Here is a 22,834-nt window from a genome sequence, read left to right on the forward strand (position 1 = left end):
ACTTGTAAATATTTTTTTTAACAATTTTACGATATTGGCGCTAATTATGGAAAGCCGTATCCAACAATGGCATGATTTTGTCTTTAAACGGATAACAATTACTTTTATTATTACTTGTATCTAATAGAAAAATAATTTTTTTTAGCAGAACTCGGTTTCATTAGTTAACACTATTCTACGAAATATTTGGCAAACATTTTCTTGAACGCGAAGCCAATTCGAGGCAATATTGCCAGCGTTTTTATTGATTTGATATACGGAGAATAACTCTAATCAGGTAAATGTTCGGTACCAAATATCTCATGAACTAATTGTCCGATTGATGCTACATTCCATACGAGCTGTTTTCGTAGATAGATAACGGTAACCGCTTAAATATTTGCTTGTTACTTTGCCAATCTCCTCTATATTGTCACACACCTTGAGCTTTCAGTTTATGAGAAATTTGGTAGACGTACATTAGGGGGGTACATGCAAACATTTCTTTATTGTTGGACAGACACTGGTGCTGTACTTCCAATCATGACACCACGGACCAAATTTAGGTTGTGCTTTCTGTGCAGAGTGCTTCCACAAAATCTTATAAATTTTTGATAAATTCTACGAAGATTTTGTGTAGCGAATTTTAAAGGTTAGAAATAAAGTATAAATTTCAATGTCAGGTCTTGCCTGCAGACAGCTCACAGTGAGTTCACTCATAAGAACGAGCTCGAGATTTGTGCTTGATTCACTGAACAGATTTATGAAAAATTATATTGAAGGCTTGCACTTTTCTTAACACTAGAACTACGAATATTTACCATATACCTATTTCAAATAGGTCTCTTTCTCTGAAAATTATTCAATACATAAATTTAATAAAAATCATGACATTATTGTAAAATATTAAATAGAAATAAAGAGGAAATGGTATAAATAAATATGCAACCGATAATTTTGACCGGTTCGTTGTTCTAGTGTTAAGCTGCTCCTGAGCTATGAAATAACACGCCTATCAAAGTAGTGAAAAATGTAAATGAAAAGAAGTTGCTGTTAATAACATTATTTTCTTATATATTCTTTATCTATAAGCTCACGGTAGGTAATATTTAATCTTCTTATATCTAGACCTCATAAAAATATCCCCCTTACCCAACCTTCAGCTCTTAATAAAGCGTTCAACATTGAGTTTCGACGGACTAATAAGAGTCATTAGTCCCGTTTATTAATATTATATTAGTTATTAGTTTTATTATTTTAATAATACATGTGTCTTACATAATAACTTTTCATGCTTTTTATGTACATGCATACAAATTCATATTTGCTATTGTATTTATATAGTATATTTTCTTTGTGTATTTTTTAGAGGAACAACTCATGCTTTGGTCGAACAATAGTGCTCTTATACGTATGTATATTTGTAACGTATATTTAATTTTTGCATTTGAAAATAACTAGTGATGAAATTTTTAGTGTATATACAGACTTATATATATACTTACATTTGTGTGCATAAGTATATGTGCACAAGTAAACAAACCAGAGCCACAACTACATACAATTAAACGAAAATATTTGGCTATGTATATATGCGTATGTATCTATTTGTGGTAGTGTTTAGTAAATAGTATCAAGGTATGTACAAGTTCGAATTAAATTTAAAATTAAATTACATCCTTTCGTGCGCTTAAGGGTTTGTATTTTTTATTTAACTTGCAATTAGTTATCATACATACATATATATTATAGTACTTGACATTATATACACCAGCATATGCCTGCGATTTCAATACATTTTTAAATAGTATGTGCATAAATCCAATTGTCAACGATTACGCTAGGTTTTAAGGAGAAAAATTTAATTGATATGATACTGTTCGCAACTACACAAGTTTTGAGTGCAATGTTGCATATTCGTATATGTATGTGGGGTAATAATTTCTTTGCGGTTGCCATTTCATAGTCATTAACAAGTTTGCTAAAATTAAATTCAGTTTGCTTTGCGTACAACTAAGACATACGCTAATATTATCGATATTTATTTATGCATTTTACATATATTTTTTCGAAATTGTTTGTTATCATATTAACATTTTTAATTAACTAATTAATTTATTAATATTTTGAATTGCAAATTACGTTGCAAAATTATTATGTTTTTACAAAGAGTTCGTAGCAGCTGTGTTATAATTTTGATTGTTTTCATTTGCTTTGGTTTCTAAAAGGTTAAAATTGCACGCAAGACATTGTAAAGTTTTGACATGCTACAGACCAAAAGCAAGTACAAAATACATGCTGCTGTTAACCGTTCAAAGTGCCTTGGGTTTTACTGTATTTATAATCAGAGCTTTCAAAATACTAATATTATTATTTTTTCCAAAAATTATTTATTATATACATACATATGTGTGCTGCATTTACAGCTATAATTTTGTGAATAAAATATTTGATGCTAACAATGCTGTGTTTAGCTGCCACTTTTACGTTAACTATTTAAAATACTGTTTATATATTATATATATACTTTTGTAAATGTTTAACTCCAAAAAACTGTTACACTAGAACTCTACAATCTATAGCTGCTTAAGGGCCTACAATTCTTTTGTTTCTCCAAATAAATTTGTATGTATATTTTACAATTTTTTTTTAGTTTTTTTGTGTTTACTGAATTTACTTTACTTCAATTTAAATATACATATAGACTTTTGATTGGGAATTATGTTAAAAAGCTATGCTAATTTTTGTAAACAATTGCTTCCAGCCAAGTTCCGTGCAAACACAATATATTCATAATTGCTTCCTCCACATTTTGTTTTCGTTTTCACGTCAGCATCGATTTAAAATATTTGTAGTTCGTATTATTCCGTTGCCTCATTAAAGATATTTGTTCAACCGCATCGCCGTCCAGTTTAACCCAGAAAACGTATGTTGGTGAAAATGGCTTTGGCTGGACGCTTACGATTGCAGAAGTTTACAGTTTTACTGTGATTGCCTTTGCGATTTTCATGCAGGTTCATTAGCAGCTTGAAGACGTCCTCTTTGGTGGGCGTGCAAGCATAACGCAATTCTGGCTCGTAAGTGCTAAAAAGATAAAGCAGAAATGGACAAGAAATGCGTAAATAACAACTTAATTTTCACGCTAATTTCTCAATTGCTATTTCGCTCTTTCTCACCTGCGATTCCTATTGTGCCGCTTCCAAGGATAGCGACGGTAGTAGCGCGAGCGCTTTGCCACACCAGCCCCCATGCCGCCTAAGCGATATGCCACATTATTACTGTTCAATTCGGCAATTTCGTCAGATGGTTCGTCATCGTCCTCCTCCTCAACATAAATGACCGGCAGCGTTTGCATATTCGGATCCTCGAGCATATTCATTAACAAAGCTGATTTTGTAACGATTTCCTGTTCCGCGCGCAAATCTTTCTCCAATTTATGTAACATTTCATATTTGTTTGCCACTTCCAGTTCGTTAAACACAGTATCAGCGTAATCAGGTTCTTCGGGTAGTGTGCCGAGTTCTTGGCCATTGATGGCAGTTTCGGCGTTCAAAGCGCGGAGTAGCTCTGTTATTGTATAAGGAGAGAGTGTGTGGTTAAGAAAATTTTATGAGGGATATAATATATTATATTATATATAAAAAAGATTTAATTTTGAAAAGTCTTGAGATTGTATTCTGAAAACCTTGCGGTTGTTTTGTCTGTACTTTATGGCAGATTCTGCTGCTTAGCGTTTAAACAAACACTCTACTCTTCTTAAATACTCTCTTTAAAAATGCTAAACAAAACAGAATATGTTATAAATAAACACATATTTAGCTAAACACTTGTATACATATATTTTATACAAATATACATATTATATTGTATATATATACAATGTTTGCCACACTCTGAAATACTCATAATGCGGCAAGTAATCCTACCGGCTCTCTCTTCAATCTAGCTTGTCTGCTATGGCCATTACGCTGTCATTTAGCGGTCAATCAATGGTCAGAAAGTGGCCGTGGTATGTGGAAAAGGCTTATGGCATTCAAGGGTATATACATTGGTGTCAAAAAAGCAAAACTTATATCTGAACGAGCTCATGCTGACATTACGTTTAGGTATTGTAGTCACATACGAGTATTTACAATATTCGTGCATGTGCAATTGCATGTGTGTGTGATCAGCATGCGTGAAAGTGCTCAAGAAATAATTGGCAGCAGTGAAGCGGAAATTGAAATTGGTTGATTTTTGCCATACGGTTATTTCTGTAACTGTTGATTTGAGCTTAAAATAGACAACACATGTCTGTTTGTGTAAGTGCATGAGCTGTGAAAGCAATGCTGGGCTTGCAATAATATTCCTAATTATACAATTAAGAGGATATTTCCTTCAGGCTTAAATTTATTAAAACAAATGTTGTAAAAAAATATTCAAATGATATACGGCAAATGAATTAAAAAATCAATTAAAAACTTTTAAATGAAATTAAAAGAAAATATGTCTCATAAAAATAGTAATTAAATGAAGCTAATATATAATGAAAATACTAAATTACAAAATATCCAATATTTTTTTCGAAACGAAAAAGTTTCTGTAAACGCCATCAAACTGTTTTTTTTTGCATCTATAAAGTGCGCATCTAACAGTTATGCAACAAATCCCTGCATTTTGCGTAAGTGAATCGTGTTTAGGAGGCAAGTGCAGGGCTGCGATATTCATATGAACGCCTGTAACTATGCTATATAAATCCATGCATGATAAAATTTGCTGGTACACACATATACTTATGTACATACGAACATGTATAGGGCTTTTTATTGTAGGTTTACTAGTCGTTTAACTTCATTTACGTCAAACGCAGCTGCAGTCACAGCCTACCCGGCGGTTCGGCAACTGTTGTTTACACATTTTACTTAACCTTAACAATAGATTATGCTGGCCTTTCAATCTACGCATATAACATATGTATATATTTATAGCCAGTACGTAAAAATATCTTTGGTGAAAGCGGAATTGCAAAATATACAAAATCTGATGGAGGTTATTGTTCTATAAATTGAGTTTTTGTTGCTTTGAAATATTTTTAAAAACTGCAGTTTACAAATTAGATTTTTTGTTAGCAAAATTGATAACTATGAGCAGTTAAACGAATGGTATGAATTAAATTTTTACTTGCAATGTTTTATTTTTAATTGGTTCTGAATGCTACGATATTTTTAGGCGAAAAATGCTTGTATTCTTTAAACTCGTAATTTAATCTCAATTTAAGCATAATTTAATAAAGTTGTTCTGAATGCTATGATTTTAAGATATCATATTCATATACATATATAGTATCATTCTTATGCCTATATATAGCCTTACGAAAATAAAAAAAAATTTGTAGTATTTGGTTTGTGAAAATATCTTGAAGATACTCCGAGCTCCTCATCTTAATGCGGGGAATGGTGTGCAAGAAGGCTTTTCCAAAACTGAAGATGGAGCAACTGGACGATTTGAAAGTTTTTGGCTCCCCTAGTCAATATACAAGTGGTAAATCGTTCCACAAAAAAAAAAAAAAAGTAAACGAGCCAAAAAGCGTGTGAAATCATCCCTTTATTGGGACGTGTTGTTTTTGGTCGAATTATGTCGCGAAAAAGGTCCTCTATTGGCCACCGAGCTTGTGTGATTTGACTCCGTTAGACTACTTTTTGTAGAGGTACGTTGTATAAATTAACCACCACTAACCGGTTAGAATTATAAATTCTGCGCTTAGTTAGTAAAATAAGAACGGTTTGAACTACAAAAGATGAAATAAAAATCAACTTATATATTGTATATACGAATGCTTTTTTACGCTTCGTACTCTGAAAATGTATTTAATAGAGACCTCCCAAGTATGAGCTCTTAATTATAACGGGAATGTCCTCCACCTACCGGTTTTCTATTTTTTTCTTATTATTAGATAGACAAATTCATATCTTCCTTCTTTTTCAGCACACGAAACAAAAACATTTTTTTTTTACCCACCCCAATATATTATATATGACCATATATATAGTGCTTTGTGCTTGCTATTTCTCGAGTCATTGTGTTATCGATTTCGATATGTTCGTGAAATATTAAACAGATTATGGAAAATATGGTTGTATATTTATATTTTGTTAGTGGGAAGCACCTGAAGGTATTATAGTATTCCTTATTTTTGTATAATTTTATGAGTATAAGTAAAATAACTTTAATAGCGTTCTTAGCTAGTATTAGATTAGTGCAAAACTGGTTTTTATTTCGTTTACCTATTATTTCGTAGTAAGTAGCAGCTGAAAAAAAAGAAGTTTCGCAACGTTGAAGTTTTATTTTTAATTCCTCAGCAAATTTACCATAGTAATGCACATATATATTTTTTCATAGCATCAGAAAGTAGAGATTGCAACAAACATAAAACCTTCTGACTTTTTTAATAAATTTGAAATTTAGACTTGAGATTTTTTAATTGAAAATTGGTGTTTTTTGATTCTAAAGAAGATTTAAGATTTAAATCTCGTGAAAGAAAAAAATTTTTTGTACAAGATAAAAATAACAAACCCAAAAACGTGGTTATTTGAATTTTTTTCATTAATTTTCGGGTTATGTAAAAAAAGTCCATACACAAAAGTTATAGATCCTTAAAGTTGAGATAAATCGTTTTTAACATTTAACAATTCAATCACGCTCCTCTCCTTCCTTTTCCCAACCTCAGATCGCCCGTAAATTATTTTTGCTTTAATGTTTGTTATTTTTTCTTTCGTTTCCGATGTGTTTTATCCTACTATGATTTCTTTTGTTTTCAGAAATTATTTACCCTGTTCTATATATTTTGCATCAAATTAATAAGTTTATTTGGGAAGCAAGCTGTTTAAGGACCGCAATTTGTTCGAAGAAGCCTTAGACTAAGCTAACATTTCAAGGCCATAACAAACGTTTATCCTCGCAGTGCAGCAAAGTGCTTATACCCAATTGATAAACCACTTGTAAATCTTTTGACTGTGAATTTATTATGTACTTAGATCTATACGCTTCCATATCTTTTTATATGAGTATAAATTTGGTATAAAATTTTTTTCTCAAAATAATAAATTATGTAATGTTATTGAAATGAAGGCAAATCCTTTCTAATAAAACCCTTAACATAGCTTCACAATTCAATTTAGTACTCCAATTTTTTGAGTGAGTGATTTTCGAAGTACATTTATAATACCACAATTAAGTTATGCGTATATAACTTGTTATATTCTACTTCAATTATTATATAACAACTGAAAATCAACCATATGAGTTTCTTATGTCCTTCAAGTGCTTTTGTGAAATTAAATACCCGTCATATTTGAAAATACAAATAAAAAACAAATAATAATAAAAATTAAACCTGTAACTATTCATTTATTTCGAAGTTGTGTTTAAAAATAGTTCTTTGGATAAAGGCAAGCATATCAAGTATCAATTACACACACATATTTTTGCCTGAAGGCCTATAAATACAACATAAATATTTCAAGATATACGTGGGCTTGATAAAAAAAAAAAAATAAAAACGTTAACGTCGGTTACATTGCAGCTAGTATACCCTTCCCAAATACAAAATATTCCTCATATAAACTTTGTACGGCAGCTAGGCTGCTATATGCTATAGTGATTTGATCTGAACAATTTCTTCGGATATTACATTATTGTCTTAGATAATAATTCATGCTGAATTTCGTAAAGATATCTTGTCTTGTATGGCAGCTATATCTTATAATGGTCCGATATCGGCGGTTCGGACAAATGAGTAGCTTTTTAGGGAGAAGAGGACTTGTGCAAAATTCTAGGTATATCGATATCTAAAAAATTGAGGGGCTACTTCGCTAGTATACGGACAGACATATACAAGTAGATATGGCGTAATGGACTCAGCTCGTCATGCTGATCAGTATGCTAGCAGCAAAGGCTGGGCTATTTAAAGAAAAAAGTTATTTATCAAATTTATTTATCAAAATAGAGATAATGACAGTTTCGTCTCGTTACTTTTTTGAAGTATATTTGACAGAAAAATACATTGTTTCGTGACGTCATGAACGAAATGAGGAGAAGATTTTGTTTACAGGATTGAAAGCTTTCTTTTATTTTTTGAACGCTTCGTATTTTACAAATATTTATTTTATCTCTTGGTTAATCTAAGTTTAAAATATTTTGAGCTATTAAAGTCAGAATTTTATAACTGCTTATTTGTCGGCAAGTTGTCCAAATCCGCGCTTGCGAGTTATATTTTATCAGATTATTTTTCCGTTAAGTTCTCTAAAATATACAGTTCAGTAAAATTCGTATATATTTCAATTATTGTTCAGTGAAATTTTTATTTCCGATGGAACACGTGCCAGAAGCGTTTCTTTCTATAACATTAGCAATTGAACACGGCAGCATCAAGAAGATAACCTTGACACATTTTATTATACGGGCATATATCTTGTTTACTTATTTTCTTCTATTCTATTCTGCTTTAACTTACCATCACCCGGATCGTAGACCGCAGCACGTCCGTTAGGCTCATTCAGCAGTTGGTGCGGAGGTAGTACAGCGATACTTCCGGCTACATCATTCAAATAACCCGCCGATGAAGCAGCCGCTCTATCAGGATATGTGCCGGTCATTAATTCTGCCATATGCTTGGCATACGTCTTCGTGTCTGTTGCGCCGGCGTCCGATGCTCCGGCTCCGGCTGCTGCTGCGGCCGCTGCTGGCAAGGCGACATATGCGTATGCATACCAACAGTTTCCTAGCAGCAAAATAGCTGCGGGCAAGGCGTACATGTGGAACGCGTTATGCTGCATTTGTGTGGCTTTAGGTTGAGATCGCTGTGAGGCTTTTATTTATTTTTATATATACACGACTTGTCTTGCCTTCAAACGTTGCGTCCTCGGTTTCAGTCAAGGATTAGTGTTGATGTGCAAATTGTTATTGCGACTGTGTGGTTGCTGTTGCTGTTACTGTTACTGTGGTTATTCTTGCCGATGTCGGTAAGTTGAAAGTGTGTCCTGAAAATTGTCAGTAAGAATTTATAATGGTAATTAACATTTTGTCTGCCTTGAAGCGCGATTATACGCGTGAAATTACACACAAACACCCACACGCACAAGTACATATGTAAACAGTGAACAAAAAGATGCCGCTATTGACAGGAGCCAGGCGAGAAGTCGCTTAACACACATTGCTTGGCTGTGCGTCATTGTGGCTGTTTTTGCTTGTGTAGGTCAAAGTGAACACATACAAATATTATATATGCATGTATGCATGTGTGTATGTGTATTATTGTCGCTATTTGCTTTCTTAAACTCGTACATTTTCTTAACTAATTTCGTGGTTATAAAAGAAGCAACTGGTGACTGCTATTGACAACGTGCTTTCGGCCGCCTGTCGTTTTGCTCTCACAAATAAGCATGTCAAAGTTGTTTTTTGCTGTTTTTGTGTATGACATGTGCATTGTTCTTCTGCCTTTCAACCAATTCAATAGCTTCGAAGGAAGATTGTTAGGGCCTCTATCTAAGTGGTCACAAAGTTATTCTGTCAGTCTACGAACGACTCGTTAGTCTTTTAGCACTCGTACGACTGAACCCTTTGGCACCTCTCGGCAAATGCGCATTTGCTAGTCGAAATTGTTGTCATGGTAATTAATATAAATGGGCCGGAAACGAGAGACTGTTTTGTTGAAGTGCGAAAAGGTGTGTTTACTTGCCAATGCGTCTAATGCCTAAGGCAAGAGGATGTTGCTAAGCGGGCTGTAGACACACATATATACATATGTATGTATAAGTATAAGTACATATATAAATCTATACATAAATATGTACATCGTGCCTGCGGTAGGGTTCATGGTCTTCTGACTGTGTTTGCGGTTAATTTTACGGTAAAATACTCTTTGTTTTTGCTCACAGTGTGATAAAAGGAAGAGGCTAATAATTTATAATTTGCTTTGTTGTCCCTTGTGCGGCTTTGGATGTATTAGTTTAAGCGTTGGCGTGTATTTTGTATTTAGAATTTATAATTGGTCGGTGTGCTAAGCAGAACTTAGTCGTCTTAATTGATGATCTTTATTGTTAATAAAAATGTTTTAAATAAATCTTAGGCAAATCTTTGTAATATAAAACTTTTGATTGTAATAATCTTGGCCGCGATTGCCAAATAAGCTTTTATTGCCAGCCATTGGCTTGGCATAATATATCTTTGAATATAAAAGATAAATTGCGATAATATGAAAAACCATGCGAATATGGATTATTTAGTCTCAATATAAGATATTAAGATATTCAATAATTTTTACTAAGGAAAAAATAAGAAAATAAATCTCTTTTGAAGATGTTTTACTTGATTTTAATCGATCGAATATGTGGTGGTTATATGCTTCAGTGAATCGATCTCATGTATTTGTTTAAAAATTGTGGTTCTAACTTAGGAAATAATATATGCCAGGTTTCGTGAAGATATCTTGTCAAATAAGAAAGTGGTCCCTACAAGGATGTGATTTTGATTGTTCAGTTTGTATGACAGCTATATCTTATAGTGATCCGATATCGCTGTTTCCAACAAATGAGCAAGTTCCTGAAGAGAAAGAATGTGTGAAAATTTTAGATCGATATCTCATAAACTGAGAGACTAGTTCGCGTATATACATACAGAGAGATAGACGGACATGGCTAATGCGACTCAGCTTGTCACGCTGATCAGTTGTATTTATATAATATATACTTTATAGGGTCTTCGACGTTTCTTTCTGAGTGTTACAAACAATATGGCAAACTTAATATACCCTTTTCAGAGTATACACATTTTTTTTATTTTTATAATAAAGACTAATTTGTTATTTGAGCCATTCACAGTGGAAAAACTGGTTTACATTATGTAAAACATAAATTTGGTAGCATTGTAGATAATGGTTATACCACTTTAATGAGGTAGCCGCTTACTCTCTTATTTCGAATTCAATTTGCTAACTTTGTTAATGCTTTTACATGTAAATTTGTTAAAAGAAGTAGAGAAACTTCGAATCGAATGCGGCTTAAGTCTCAATATAAGATATTGAGATATTTAATTATATTTTAGGTTTGAAATTACTGATTTTTGTAAGAATATAACATAAATAAAAGTTAATTTAAACCTTAACCTTCTCTACATAGAAAGAACAGAAGAACAGAACAGATATGAGAATCAACATTCTTACACTCTTCACAATTGATTTATATTTATAGATTTATTTTATTGCAACACGTGGGTATATAAACAAAAATAGATGTTTATAATTTTTTTTTCAATTCTCACTTTATATTTTATCTGCTTGTGTAAACATTCGCCCTCAACACCAAATGGTCAATCGCAATAAGTACCAACTTCTCCTAATCAAACCGAGGCACTAAATGTGCGGTGTTTTCATTGTGCAAGTCAAGTTCATAGCTGTAATTGTTTTAGTTTAATTAACATGTTTACACAACAAGTTAACAACCAACAATTAAGGACTTAAATATGTGTGGGAATATGAGGACGCACACACACTGTGTGGCTTTTTGCAACCCTGCGTTCATTTGTGTGGGCAATTGCTACGTTTTGCGCTGCTATGCTCTTTCCTTCATCAGCAACTTTGCTATTGTTATTGTTTACCCAGTAAGGCCAACAATTGGTTAATGTTTACTTTTGATCAATGTTTGGTGATTTCGGCGTTTATGCTTGAGAGAATATTAGGTTTGTTTGTTTGTCTGCCTATAAAGGTGGTATTATCTTGCTAATTAGAAGTTAAAGCCATAAAATTACCTTTTTGATGACTTCATGCTGAATTTTCTTAATTTAATTTTGACTTTTCTTACTAAAAATGGTTAAGGTGTTTTTGAATTGAAATCAGTGGTATAATTCTAACCTGTGCTTAGTGATATATTGGCCTAAGGAATAACTTCCATGACGCAGGCTAATTGGCTTATCACAAAGAAAAACAAAAAAAAACACCTTAATTTTGGCTTCACCGAAGATAAAATACCCTTCATTGGTGCTTTCTTATAGCACAAAAGGGTGTTATCTTGATTTTGACCAGACAGTTTTTATGGCAGCTATAGATTGTAGCCTTGCTTTGCCCCATAATCTATGCCATATTTCATGAAGATGTCTTGTCAAATAAAAAATATTTTCATACAAGGATTTGATTTAGATATATCAGTTTGTATGGCAGATATATGCTAGAGCGGTGGATTCCAACAAATTAGTACTTCTTGGTGAGGAAAGGTCTTGTGCAAAATATTCGATCGATATCTCAAAAAATTTAAGTGAATTGGGCGAAGCGTTGGCTAGATATAATGGCGACTAAGCACTGTTTTGCGAAACAATTGTTTAAAGTTTTCGAATTTTTCATAATCACCTTATATTTAAAAAAAATCTTGAATTCATTTTCAACACTGTGCAGCACTCTAATGGAACGATAGCTTATTAAAGATACGGGCAACATTATTAACCAGTTCTTTTTTATCACCTTGTTTTGATTGCAAAAATGCAATAACCAAGTTTTCATTGTTATATATTATTCTCTGCCGCCTGCATATTTAAATAATGCTCTGCAGTTTCGTGTAAATAAGAGTTATCAACCAACAATTACTTCCGTTCTTGAAATAGTTCCGTTCGTCTAATGTCAACGACATTTAAATTATTATGTTTATGAAAACCCTTTTGTTCGTTTATTAACACTTGGTAATGTCTTATTCGGATGCTGCTCCTACTTAGTTGCGATTTTTTTTTCTTGTGGCTGTGTCAGAACGCACAAATAACCGAAAGGAAGTACATACAATACATACATATATGCAAATGTTAAAGGAAACGAAAATGTACGACAAATATGTGGGTTTACGCCCACATTGTGTACGCCCACAGTGCCGAGTGCTAGCGAGCACCCACAGCCTGCGTTGCATTGCAAGACAGCGCATAATTTTAAGCATAAAAAGTGTGCTGCCAGAGTGGGGCAAAAGCGAGGTGGTGTTCGCCTCTTGGCTATGACGGAACTATTCAGCGGCTATGTTACAAAATGTTGGCGGCTAATTTCAGCGGTTGCGTTGGTACTTTGGCATTGACTGCGCTGCCATGCAATTTCTCATTTTCATTAGAGCTTCTTCTTTCATTTTACTTACAGAATCACTACCAAGTTCTTTCGACTTTTTATTGCATTTCGTCGGTTTGCGTATGTCTTTTGTGTGCTCATTGCTTTGCTTTCCATTCTTGTTGCTTTACTCATTATTTATTTGGAGAAAAATTTGTTGTGACATTACAAATGTGACGAAGGCAAATGAAAAGGCAGTTAAAACGTGCTCATTAGTTTGACGAAAGTCTGGAAGTATTGCCTCGGCAACTTTTCATTGCGAAATTGATGGCAGTGACGTGGTGTTAATGTTGACGCATATTTTAATGTATATAAGTTTGTAAAATCCAAAGGGAAACGATATAGGGTATACAGTATTCATATAAATGATCAACGTGCCGATATACGCGGAATAGTCGCTCAGTTTTCGAGATAATGATCTGAAAACTTGCATACGCAGTTTTCTCTCCAAGAAGCTAACCATTTGTCACAACTGTCGAAAACGAGACACCATAGAATATAGCCGCAATACAAACTGTCTTCATGAATTAACTCCAGAACACTATAGCATATAGTAGCTGTCATATAAACTTACCGATCATATACCAAAACTAAGATCTTCATAACATATCTTTTTCGCTTATTATGTAACCTTAATTCGACTTGAACGTTGTTTATAATTAAGACGGTGACTAGAAAGAACTAGCAAAGGGGTTTCCGTTGGATGTAATTCAACATTACACGTGTAAAAGAGATGTTTTGGGAACTAAATATGTTAAAAGAGTGAAAAATGTGTAATTGAAATTTCAACTAAAATCTCATCTTCAAATCTTCAAAATTGAGAGTGGAAATGGTAGAATATTTTTATGTGTTATATGAGCATATTCGACGTGGTTGAACCATTTAGTCACATCAAAAGTTTTACAGGTGCTGGCACAATGAATTGTCTCGGAACTGTCATAGCAAAGTCAATATCTGATAGATCGTGAGAACGAGGCATATTTTGGCGCTTGAACTATTTCCAAATTTTCAATTTTAGTTAGTTTATATGACAGCTATATGCGATAGTTGTCCGATCTGAACAATTTCTGCGGAGATTGCATTATTGTCTATGTCGCTTTTCTTAAAGATATATCTTCAAATGAAAAAGTTTTCCATACAAGCATTTGACTCCAATCGTTCAGTTTATATCACAGCTATATGCTATAGGGATCCGATATCCGCAATTCCGACAAATGAGCAGCTTTTTGGGGAGAAGACAACGTGTGCGAAATTTCAAAGCGATAACTCAAAAACTGAGGGCCTAATTTGCGTATATATTATACAAGATGGACAGGCAGAGGGACATGGCTAAATCAGCACAGCTCAAGATGTTGATATAGTATGTATTTTATAAGGTCTCTGACTTTTCCTTTGGCGTGTTACAAACTTCGTAGCATACTAATAAACACTGTTTAGGGTATAATGAAGCTGTCAAAAATGGTTCGACAAAGCACTTTAAAAATTGGTTCAAATATATGTAAAATGTTTTCGTATTCTTTAGAATAATGTTACAGTCGATCCTGATTATAAAATCAATTTTATTTTTTACTTTCGATGGTTCAGTAGCTGTATATACGGCTTCTTTTTTATAACAACTCAATTAACAATTTTTAACGGACTTCTACAAAAAATGTTAAAAGTTTCATAAATTTCATCGCATGACTCTTTTTACTCAAATTATGCGTCGGGTGTTGCCATGCCTTCATTAAAACCAATTTTTTCTTTCATTATAAACATTTTGTCTTCGTTCTTTATTGTTTTATGATCCTACAAACAATCGTTATGTGCAGCGAAACTATTCGTCCACATGCTCAAGTAAGTTTCGCTGTGATATGCTGTTTATACCATATGCTTTTGTCATTTCACTCACTTGTTGTATGTCATCTCCTAGTATGCATTTACAATAGATCGACATGCGACACTCAGTTAGTGCTCTACATACATACTTGTGTGTATATGCGAGCGTTACTTTCGTCGCTGCAACGCTTGTTGTCACCTTTAAAACTTTGTTTTAAGCACATATACATATTTCCTGCCTGCCTTTACGCGCTTGCATAAAATTTAAAAACGAAAAACAAGAAAAGAATTTCAATAGATCGCTAATTGCCGTTAAAGAGATACTTCCGCCATGCGAAAAGTTATGCTTCACAGTGAAGACAGGGCGTTCGTTAAAAATGTACAAAGAAAAGAAGCAGGGCTGCAGGAAGTGCACGCTAATGCATTTATGCACTAAAATGAAAGTGCAGGTTATAAAAGGGGAGCTTGCAGAACGGGTAAATTTTTTTATGTCGCTCATGGATGACTCTGTGAAATGCAGGTATGTGTGTAAAATTATTGTATATTAAAGTTTTAAGAATGTAATTCGCTTAAAGTTTATTAAATAATATTAAAAACGTAATTTGTTGGGGTTAATTGTGGTATGGCTTGTAATACAAGATTTAAGTAGAGGGTTGTTAAACGGTCCGAAGTTGATGGACGCTTGAGTGGCCCCTTTCAAGTCTTTGTGCAGATATATTTCACCGTTTTTGCATTAATGTTTTTTTTCAGTTCATGGTTAAGGCAATTCTCTCTGTTAATGAAAATATCAAGTTTGTATTTAATTTTAAAAACACAAAATTGTCGATTTCATGAAATACTGGCCATTTAAACTACATTTACATATGCAACTACATTAAAATATACTTTTGTTGTGTATGATTAATGATTTGTGGAACGCTAGTGGACGCTGATAAATGTATATGTACTCGTATATACCAGTAAAATTAATTATAAAATGTTAACTAATAAATACAAAAATTTGGCTACGTATGGTAAGCCACTTTTGCAATTAGCACCCAAAATGTGTCAAACATAAGAAAGAAGTTAATTCATTCTAAAATCTTACTAAAAATATTGTTTATGAGTGCGTGTTAGTGCCCAAGTAAAATCGAGTTGTGTTAAGTTTTTTTTTCAAGTAATACAACACAATTATGTGCGACCCAAATCAAAAATATCAAATTCTCCCAACTCAACTTGCTGCTGGCAGATAGCCAAGTGCGATGGCCAAGCGAGTATGGCTTATTGAAAATATGAAAGAAAAAGGTTTTGCAAATAAAAAAATGCATTAACACCACTAGACTATCAATGTGGTGTTGTAACCACCATCGCCAGGCTAGTAGAAAAGTTTTCGTTATTACATCGGGATTATAAAGTAAAACCACATAGCAAAAGGATTTGTGCCAACAACTTATTTACTGTTAGGATAAATCTTGGCAAAACTTTCTGCTTGCAATGCTCAATCAAGATCGGTCGGCTTAACGTGTAAATTTAAAGTAACTTATGTAGCGGCTGTTAAAGTGGCACGAAAAAGAAAATATGCATTTAAAAGCTAGCGAATGGCAATAGAAAGAATTTCTTTGTAAAAGTTATATACACAACGATTTAAATAGGTTTCTGAAGTCGCTTGTTAAGATTGCTTATATTAATCTCGGCGCGTCAAAACTTGATACTGTGGGCAAGTTGAGTAATATTGCAGCTGACTGTGTCTGTGAGCTTGGTACTTACTCCACCAGTGCATCAGCGCTATTTTATAAAATCGAGTTTATCTATTATTAAAAAGCTTTAATATTTCTCACAAATATGGAACTTTCCTTTGAAAAAATCCCTTAACTTATTTCACACACCATTTTATTTAGTGTTGTGATGAAATAATCTTGCTTAGCTGCAAAATTGTTTACACGATTTTTAACTGCTGTCAAATTCAATGTTTCAATATTTGTGGCGTACAGAAGAGTCCAACTTACAAACAGAGTTTCCGTAAGTTCTCATTGAGAAAGTTTGGTTTTAGTGTTTAATACGCACAAACTTTAAGCTTGATTTTCCGTGAAATATGAATTTGCTGATATGAAACAAGATTCTTTCTAAAATGAGGTTAAAACGGTTCTAATTAGCCATTCTTCCAAACAAAAAATTTTAAATTAAACTCAGCTCGAAATTTTCAATGAGAAATCTTATCAGCGTTTCATAAGAGCAAATTTTTGACTGCATTTTATAGGCTAGAATTCCTTGAATTCATTTTGCTATATAATAAAATAAAGGCTATCAAATCTAACCTCAAATGCATTAATTGGTAATGTGCAAAAACTTTACATAATTGTTAAACGCTAACCTTAAAACCATATACCATATGTATCTATACTTTACGGAAGCAGTTCAAAATATGGAAAAAAGAAATTAAAAATAAATTGCTTACTTTCACTTATACCAATAATTTGATTATGATGATTTATGAATAGCTCAAAACTAAATTGCACAATATAAAACTTAGATATATTTATAGTAAAAAAAAATTTTGAAATTAAATTCTAATTTCTTTAGGCTGTCACAATGTGCGTGCTATTTGGGAGTCCACTTACTCGCAAATACCAGAGCTCACATAAGTATTATGCCTCACGGCTTGTTGGGTATGAGTGAATATGTCAAATTAAGAATAACAGTTATATTTGTGATGTGTGCACATATTATATGTGACGTGAGTGTCACTTCACTTTATTTTTCTACTAAAAGGAATGATACACACTTCACTTTTAGCAACGTATACACCGATAATTGCCGGACAAGCGACTAGAGTTGTAGACTGAAAGACCTAAAAGGTTTTGCAAAGCCAATTGTACTACATCACATAACATAAACATACATAAATTTGTGTGTAGGTGTTAAACGGCACGCACATATACACAAGCGTGACAAGTGAGGAATAGCCAATGACACGCACACACAAGCGCGTAAGCAAACCATCGCCAACGCTACTGTTACTCATACGCACCGACGCACAGCTATCAGAATGATTCGTTTGCTTTTTTTTTATATACAATATAATATATATTTTGTTTTTGCAGGACAGCACAGCTCAATGAGCATGCGTTCTGTCATTACCTTACGCACTCATCATTCATTCGAAACCTTTTGTTTCATTGTGTTTGTGGCGAACATGTGTTCTATGCGTGTCTTTGTTTCGTTTCTATATGGCTATATCTTTTACGACTCCTTTGTAGTTTATTAACTGTACTCATATTCCATATTTTTGAGTCTATGTAATTTACGGTCTAGTGACGGTGTTTACAATTTAATTCAGCTGCTCGCCAAGCCTTTGCTTGGCAGCGTAACTCTCTAGCGGTTTGTAGTGTGCTTGACCGTTAGAAGTGCATGCAACTCGTTTGTGCTGTTGTCGCTACAATATAAATTTATTACAGTTTGTTTTAATAGAAAAACGATGCCTAGGCAACTCTCAGTGGTTGTCAAGTGTTTGCGTTGCGGTAGGGTTGTACTTGTGATTTAACCGCCGTTCTCAGAGCAGAAGGTTTTTTTTTTGTTAACTTTTATGTTTATTGTGATTATTTTTTATGATGACAAATATTTTGGTTTTATAAAATGTGTTGCTACCACTATTATTATAAGAACCCAATAACACTTGATTTTAATGTTTTTTCATTGGTATTTATGGTATATAAATTCCGTTAAATTTTAAAATGATAATCAGAAGGCAAGTGTATATATGGAGAGTATTAAGAAGAGTAACCCGAAAGCGAAATTTTTGCCAAGAATTTGGTCTTCAAAAAGTAAAAAATACTGTTAAGTAAAATATGTGCCAAACAAATTTTAGGTAAGAACCGCAAATATTTCTTATGTTTAAGTTTATTGACTATTTGTTTGTACAATTATTTGGTCTCTCGATAGAAAGATACAAATATTGAAGAGTGATAAAAACAACTTTAAAATATCAGAAAATAGCTGGGACGTGATGGGAAATAGTTTCAAATGACTTTGGATAATATAATAATTTTTTTTTGAAATCGTTGGAAGGTTATAAGAAAACTGTTAAAAGATGTAAAGTAATGAACACGGAGCAAGACGAAGCAATGAAAAGTATTATCTTAAAATCTACTAGCAATTTGGTAAGAAATACAAACATAGTACTTCATAATTAAAAGAAAAAGCTCAGACAAAGGCATACATATATAATATCTTAGAATTTATCAAATTCTAAAGTATAATATATTATGATAAATAATAAAACTGATGTAAAGAATAAATTAGAGATATTTTTAATTTGTTTATTGAGATTTTACAAAGAAAATTTAGTCTTTACTAACATAATGGCAAATTTGGACTGTTTTCATGTATTTTTATAGCAAATAATTTAATATTGACTATCTCTTTTAAGATAATAACACGAGTTAAAAACTTTTAACTCAAAACTAAATATTTGCAGTTGTATCCTTTGGATACATATAAAATCTAAATAACCTAAATACTAGTAAATCAGAAAACTATTGCTACTATAACTGTCCGTATAACAGTAGCAGTATAGTTACGAAATCAATTTTTATTTCATTTTGCGCCTAAATGTAGGCATCAACTTAAATATTAACGACTTTGGAGTATTTCAATAATGTTGTTGTAAACAGTCAAGTACAATGATCGGAAATTGAGAAAAAGTGGAAACATTTTTTTTTGTATATACATATTGAATAATTTTTGTGCCGAAAATATTATTTATAATTAAAAAACTCGTAAATTGTTTAATATGAAAAACATTTATATTTGAGTCTAAAATTTCGTGAGCAATAGTTTTTTTTTATATTAGAGGGCTCTGCAATTCACTGATTAATCAGTAAGACATTGATAAAAATTAATTATTAACCACTGGTTGGTTGAAAAAGAGGCTCAGGAGACGAACTTAGGCGGTTATGCCGTTAGCTATCATATAGGACACTCAATTTGATCAAGAGGCACACTTAGTGTGTCAGTCCAAAAAATGGCGATATTTGGGAATAAAAAAAACAAAACTACTGTTTCAATTGTCTCTCAAATCAAATCTGTACTAGAAGATATTGTTAATACAATGTCCTATGGTAAGACGAAAATTCATAATGGCGGCATTTAAAAAAATTGTAATTTTACCCAAAATTTTGGTCGTCTTTGACCTGCGAAAATTCGCTTTTTTATACAAAACATGCAACAAATATCGATAGTGATTATTATTTGTGCTCGAATTACTCAAGCGAATTTGAAAAAATATAGTTTTGAGAAAAACGGGTTTAAAGATAAACAGATGAAGTTGATTGAACTGCGTAGTTACACTTAAGAACACTGTGACTCAAAAACTATTTGATATATCGATTTCAAATACTAGTACGTTATTTTAAAACATCAACCTATCAGAAAAGAATTGAGTATAAAAATTTCACATTGGTTGTGCCCTTTGAACCACATTCTCGAAAAATCATACCTTTCTATTTATAGGAAAATTTATATCATATACATATGTATATATACTTATGAACAGCTAGTCCTTTGTCTAAAATGCCATGTGAAATGGTTTATACATTTTTTGAAACCAAAGTTCTTGCAACTAAAACTATAAATAGTACATACAAAATTCAAATGAATAAAAGTAAAACAAAAAAAAAATGAAAACAGCGGATATTTATATTATATAACTTCTGGAAAATTTTCATAACAACTTATGCTCAAAAACTATTTGTTCCTATTAATTAACGGTAACAAATATAGATACTGCTGGCAATAATTTTGTAACAACATAGCAACCATTGTTCTGTTGAAAAATTAATCTATCTAAATCAAGCAAAAAACAACCTCGACTGCATTTTTAAATACTAATTAACTACGTGTAGACGGTTATTCACAGAAAAGCAGCAAATAAAAAGCAAAAATGCTGACGAATTGACTGACTCGTAGGACTTCAGTTCAATGCACCACGTTTCGCAATCAAATGCAGTTGTAAAAAATGATTGATAATAATGTCTGTAATAAAAATAACACTTTATTTACAGCATACATATATTTTCAGCACAAAAAATAACAAAAACTGAAAAAAAAAATTTTAAATAAAAAAGGAGACAATGCGGTTTAAAGCTACGCACTCGACGTTGTGTTTTGAGAGCATGTACATGCAATTGTCGACTTATTTGCCCTTAGAGTTCATAACACAGCGTGTTGCAATCTCACTTGTCAATAACAGCCGACGCAACAACAGTCTTTCACCAGCAGCCAACTTTCTTTTTTATATATTATAGGCGTCTTATAAATATTGTATCCTTTGAGCAAAATTATATAATACTTAGCTGAATGCTACAATTTTATTTGTCATGACACGTCAAAATATATTTCAAATTTTCTTGGAATTTTTCGACCAAAACTCAGATATTGCAAATTCACTCTTTTTAAGCACTCAAATTGTACATTTACTTAAGTTCATATATACTCTACACCTCTAACACCTCTTTTATAAATCACCTTTTTTTGCCAATACAATTCAGATTTTGAGCCGTTAGACTTTTAATTCATTTACGATTATTTGTTGCCGTTTTTTAACGTACACTTCCGTTTCCACAGTTAACGTTTGTTTTACTGTTACGTTTTCGTTCACACGCTTGTTGCCGTTCAACGGTTGGTTGCTGCTTTGGCGCCACTTGTTGAGCGAATGTGTTGCGGCTTCGTTATTTATGCGCCTTTTATAAAGTGACTGCCGAACGCACACCAAAAGAACTATAGCGCAAAAGCATATGTGTTCACCTTCAATGGACTCTGGCTGCGATAGGCAGTGTTCGCATGCGGAGTCCTCCACAACAACCACACACATTGAAATGACTCGTCGGTGGCATCGGCGTCGTCATCATCATCGTCGTGGTCGTAGTCGTATTTGTCGTTTTCGTCCTCATCGTTAGTGCGCCACCAGCAGCCGATTTCAGCAAGTAGCATACGCAGCGTGAGCACACACGCACACACATACATAAGCGGCATATGTACACAAGTGGTAGCGCGAGCCGACGCATAGGCGATAAGAAGCATAGTGTCCATCAGTGTTGCTGATAAGGCGTATGAAAGAATTGTGATTTTCTTTTTTGTGTCGGCAACAAAATGTTCATTCGTTCACTGTTTTGATTCATTTTGCGCGTTGTCAAAAAAGCTCAGTTGGAAAAGCTTTTCGCAAAACGGTTTATTATAGTCGTATACATACATGTGTATGTATGTGTGATGTGCCGTTAAATGGTGTTTATATGATTGAAACTTATTTTGAAAATTTCAGGCTGCCTAGTAAGTAAGACTTTCTTGTCTGCAGAATTGTTGTTATGATGTTTTAATAGAGATTAATAATTCTGAAGAAATGCCTTCCTACACGTGATCAACGTAAATAAATTCCTTACACTTCCAATTTAGGCGTATTCTTTGAAAATATTAAGAAATTGCGCGTACTTTTTTGAATGAGGTTATGGAAACGCCTAATTAAAGTCTATTTCATAGTCGGAAGCTAATCTGTTCTCATGGTAAATAACTAAAGCATTAAGAAAGATATCGCAACAAAACTTAATATTTGTGGTAACCCTGATATGTGAAAACTTTTAACAAATAGGCGAAATTGTTCAAGATCTCGTCATTTCAGTAGCCACAGCATTTTTTTCTACCATGTTAACCTTAACCAATATTACCAATACCAAATTTGACACAATTAAATATAACGTATTAACAAGCTCATTGTTCATTACACTTGCTTCTTAGGTTGGTGGTGGCGTATGAGCAACCCACATAAAGTGACGATTTCCACACAGAAATTTTATATATGTACTACAAACACACATATATTAAAAAGAAATGTCTGCTAAGCTGTCACATTTAACATTTAACGTTATATAAAACCACAGTGATGAATGCTTGACCCAAGCTATA

General features: G+C 32.9%; 1 protein-coding gene across 1 annotated transcript; it reads right to left on the bottom strand.

Moving 5' to 3' along the window:
* Positions 1–1,163: 1,163 nt before the first annotated feature.
* On the bottom strand, positions 1,164–21,581 carry LOC106615283 (uncharacterized). The gene is made up of 4 exons (XM_014231433.3): positions 21,404–21,581; positions 8,471–8,996; positions 3,156–3,546; positions 1,164–3,063 (listed from the first exon to the last, which is right to left on the bottom strand). Exons 2-4 carry the CDS (start codon positions 8,790–8,792, stop codon positions 2,892–2,894), a joined length of 885 nt encoding a protein of 294 aa, XP_014086908.2. The 5' UTR covers positions 8,793–8,996; positions 21,404–21,581; the 3' UTR covers positions 1,164–2,891.
* Between the last annotated feature and the right edge of the window lie 1,253 nt (positions 21,582–22,834).

Source organism: Bactrocera oleae, chromosome 3 (genome assembly GCF_042242935.1).
Source record: "Bactrocera oleae isolate idBacOlea1 chromosome 3, idBacOlea1, whole genome shotgun sequence".
Classification (NCBI taxonomy): Eukaryota; Metazoa; Arthropoda; class Insecta; order Diptera; family Tephritidae; genus Bactrocera; species Bactrocera oleae.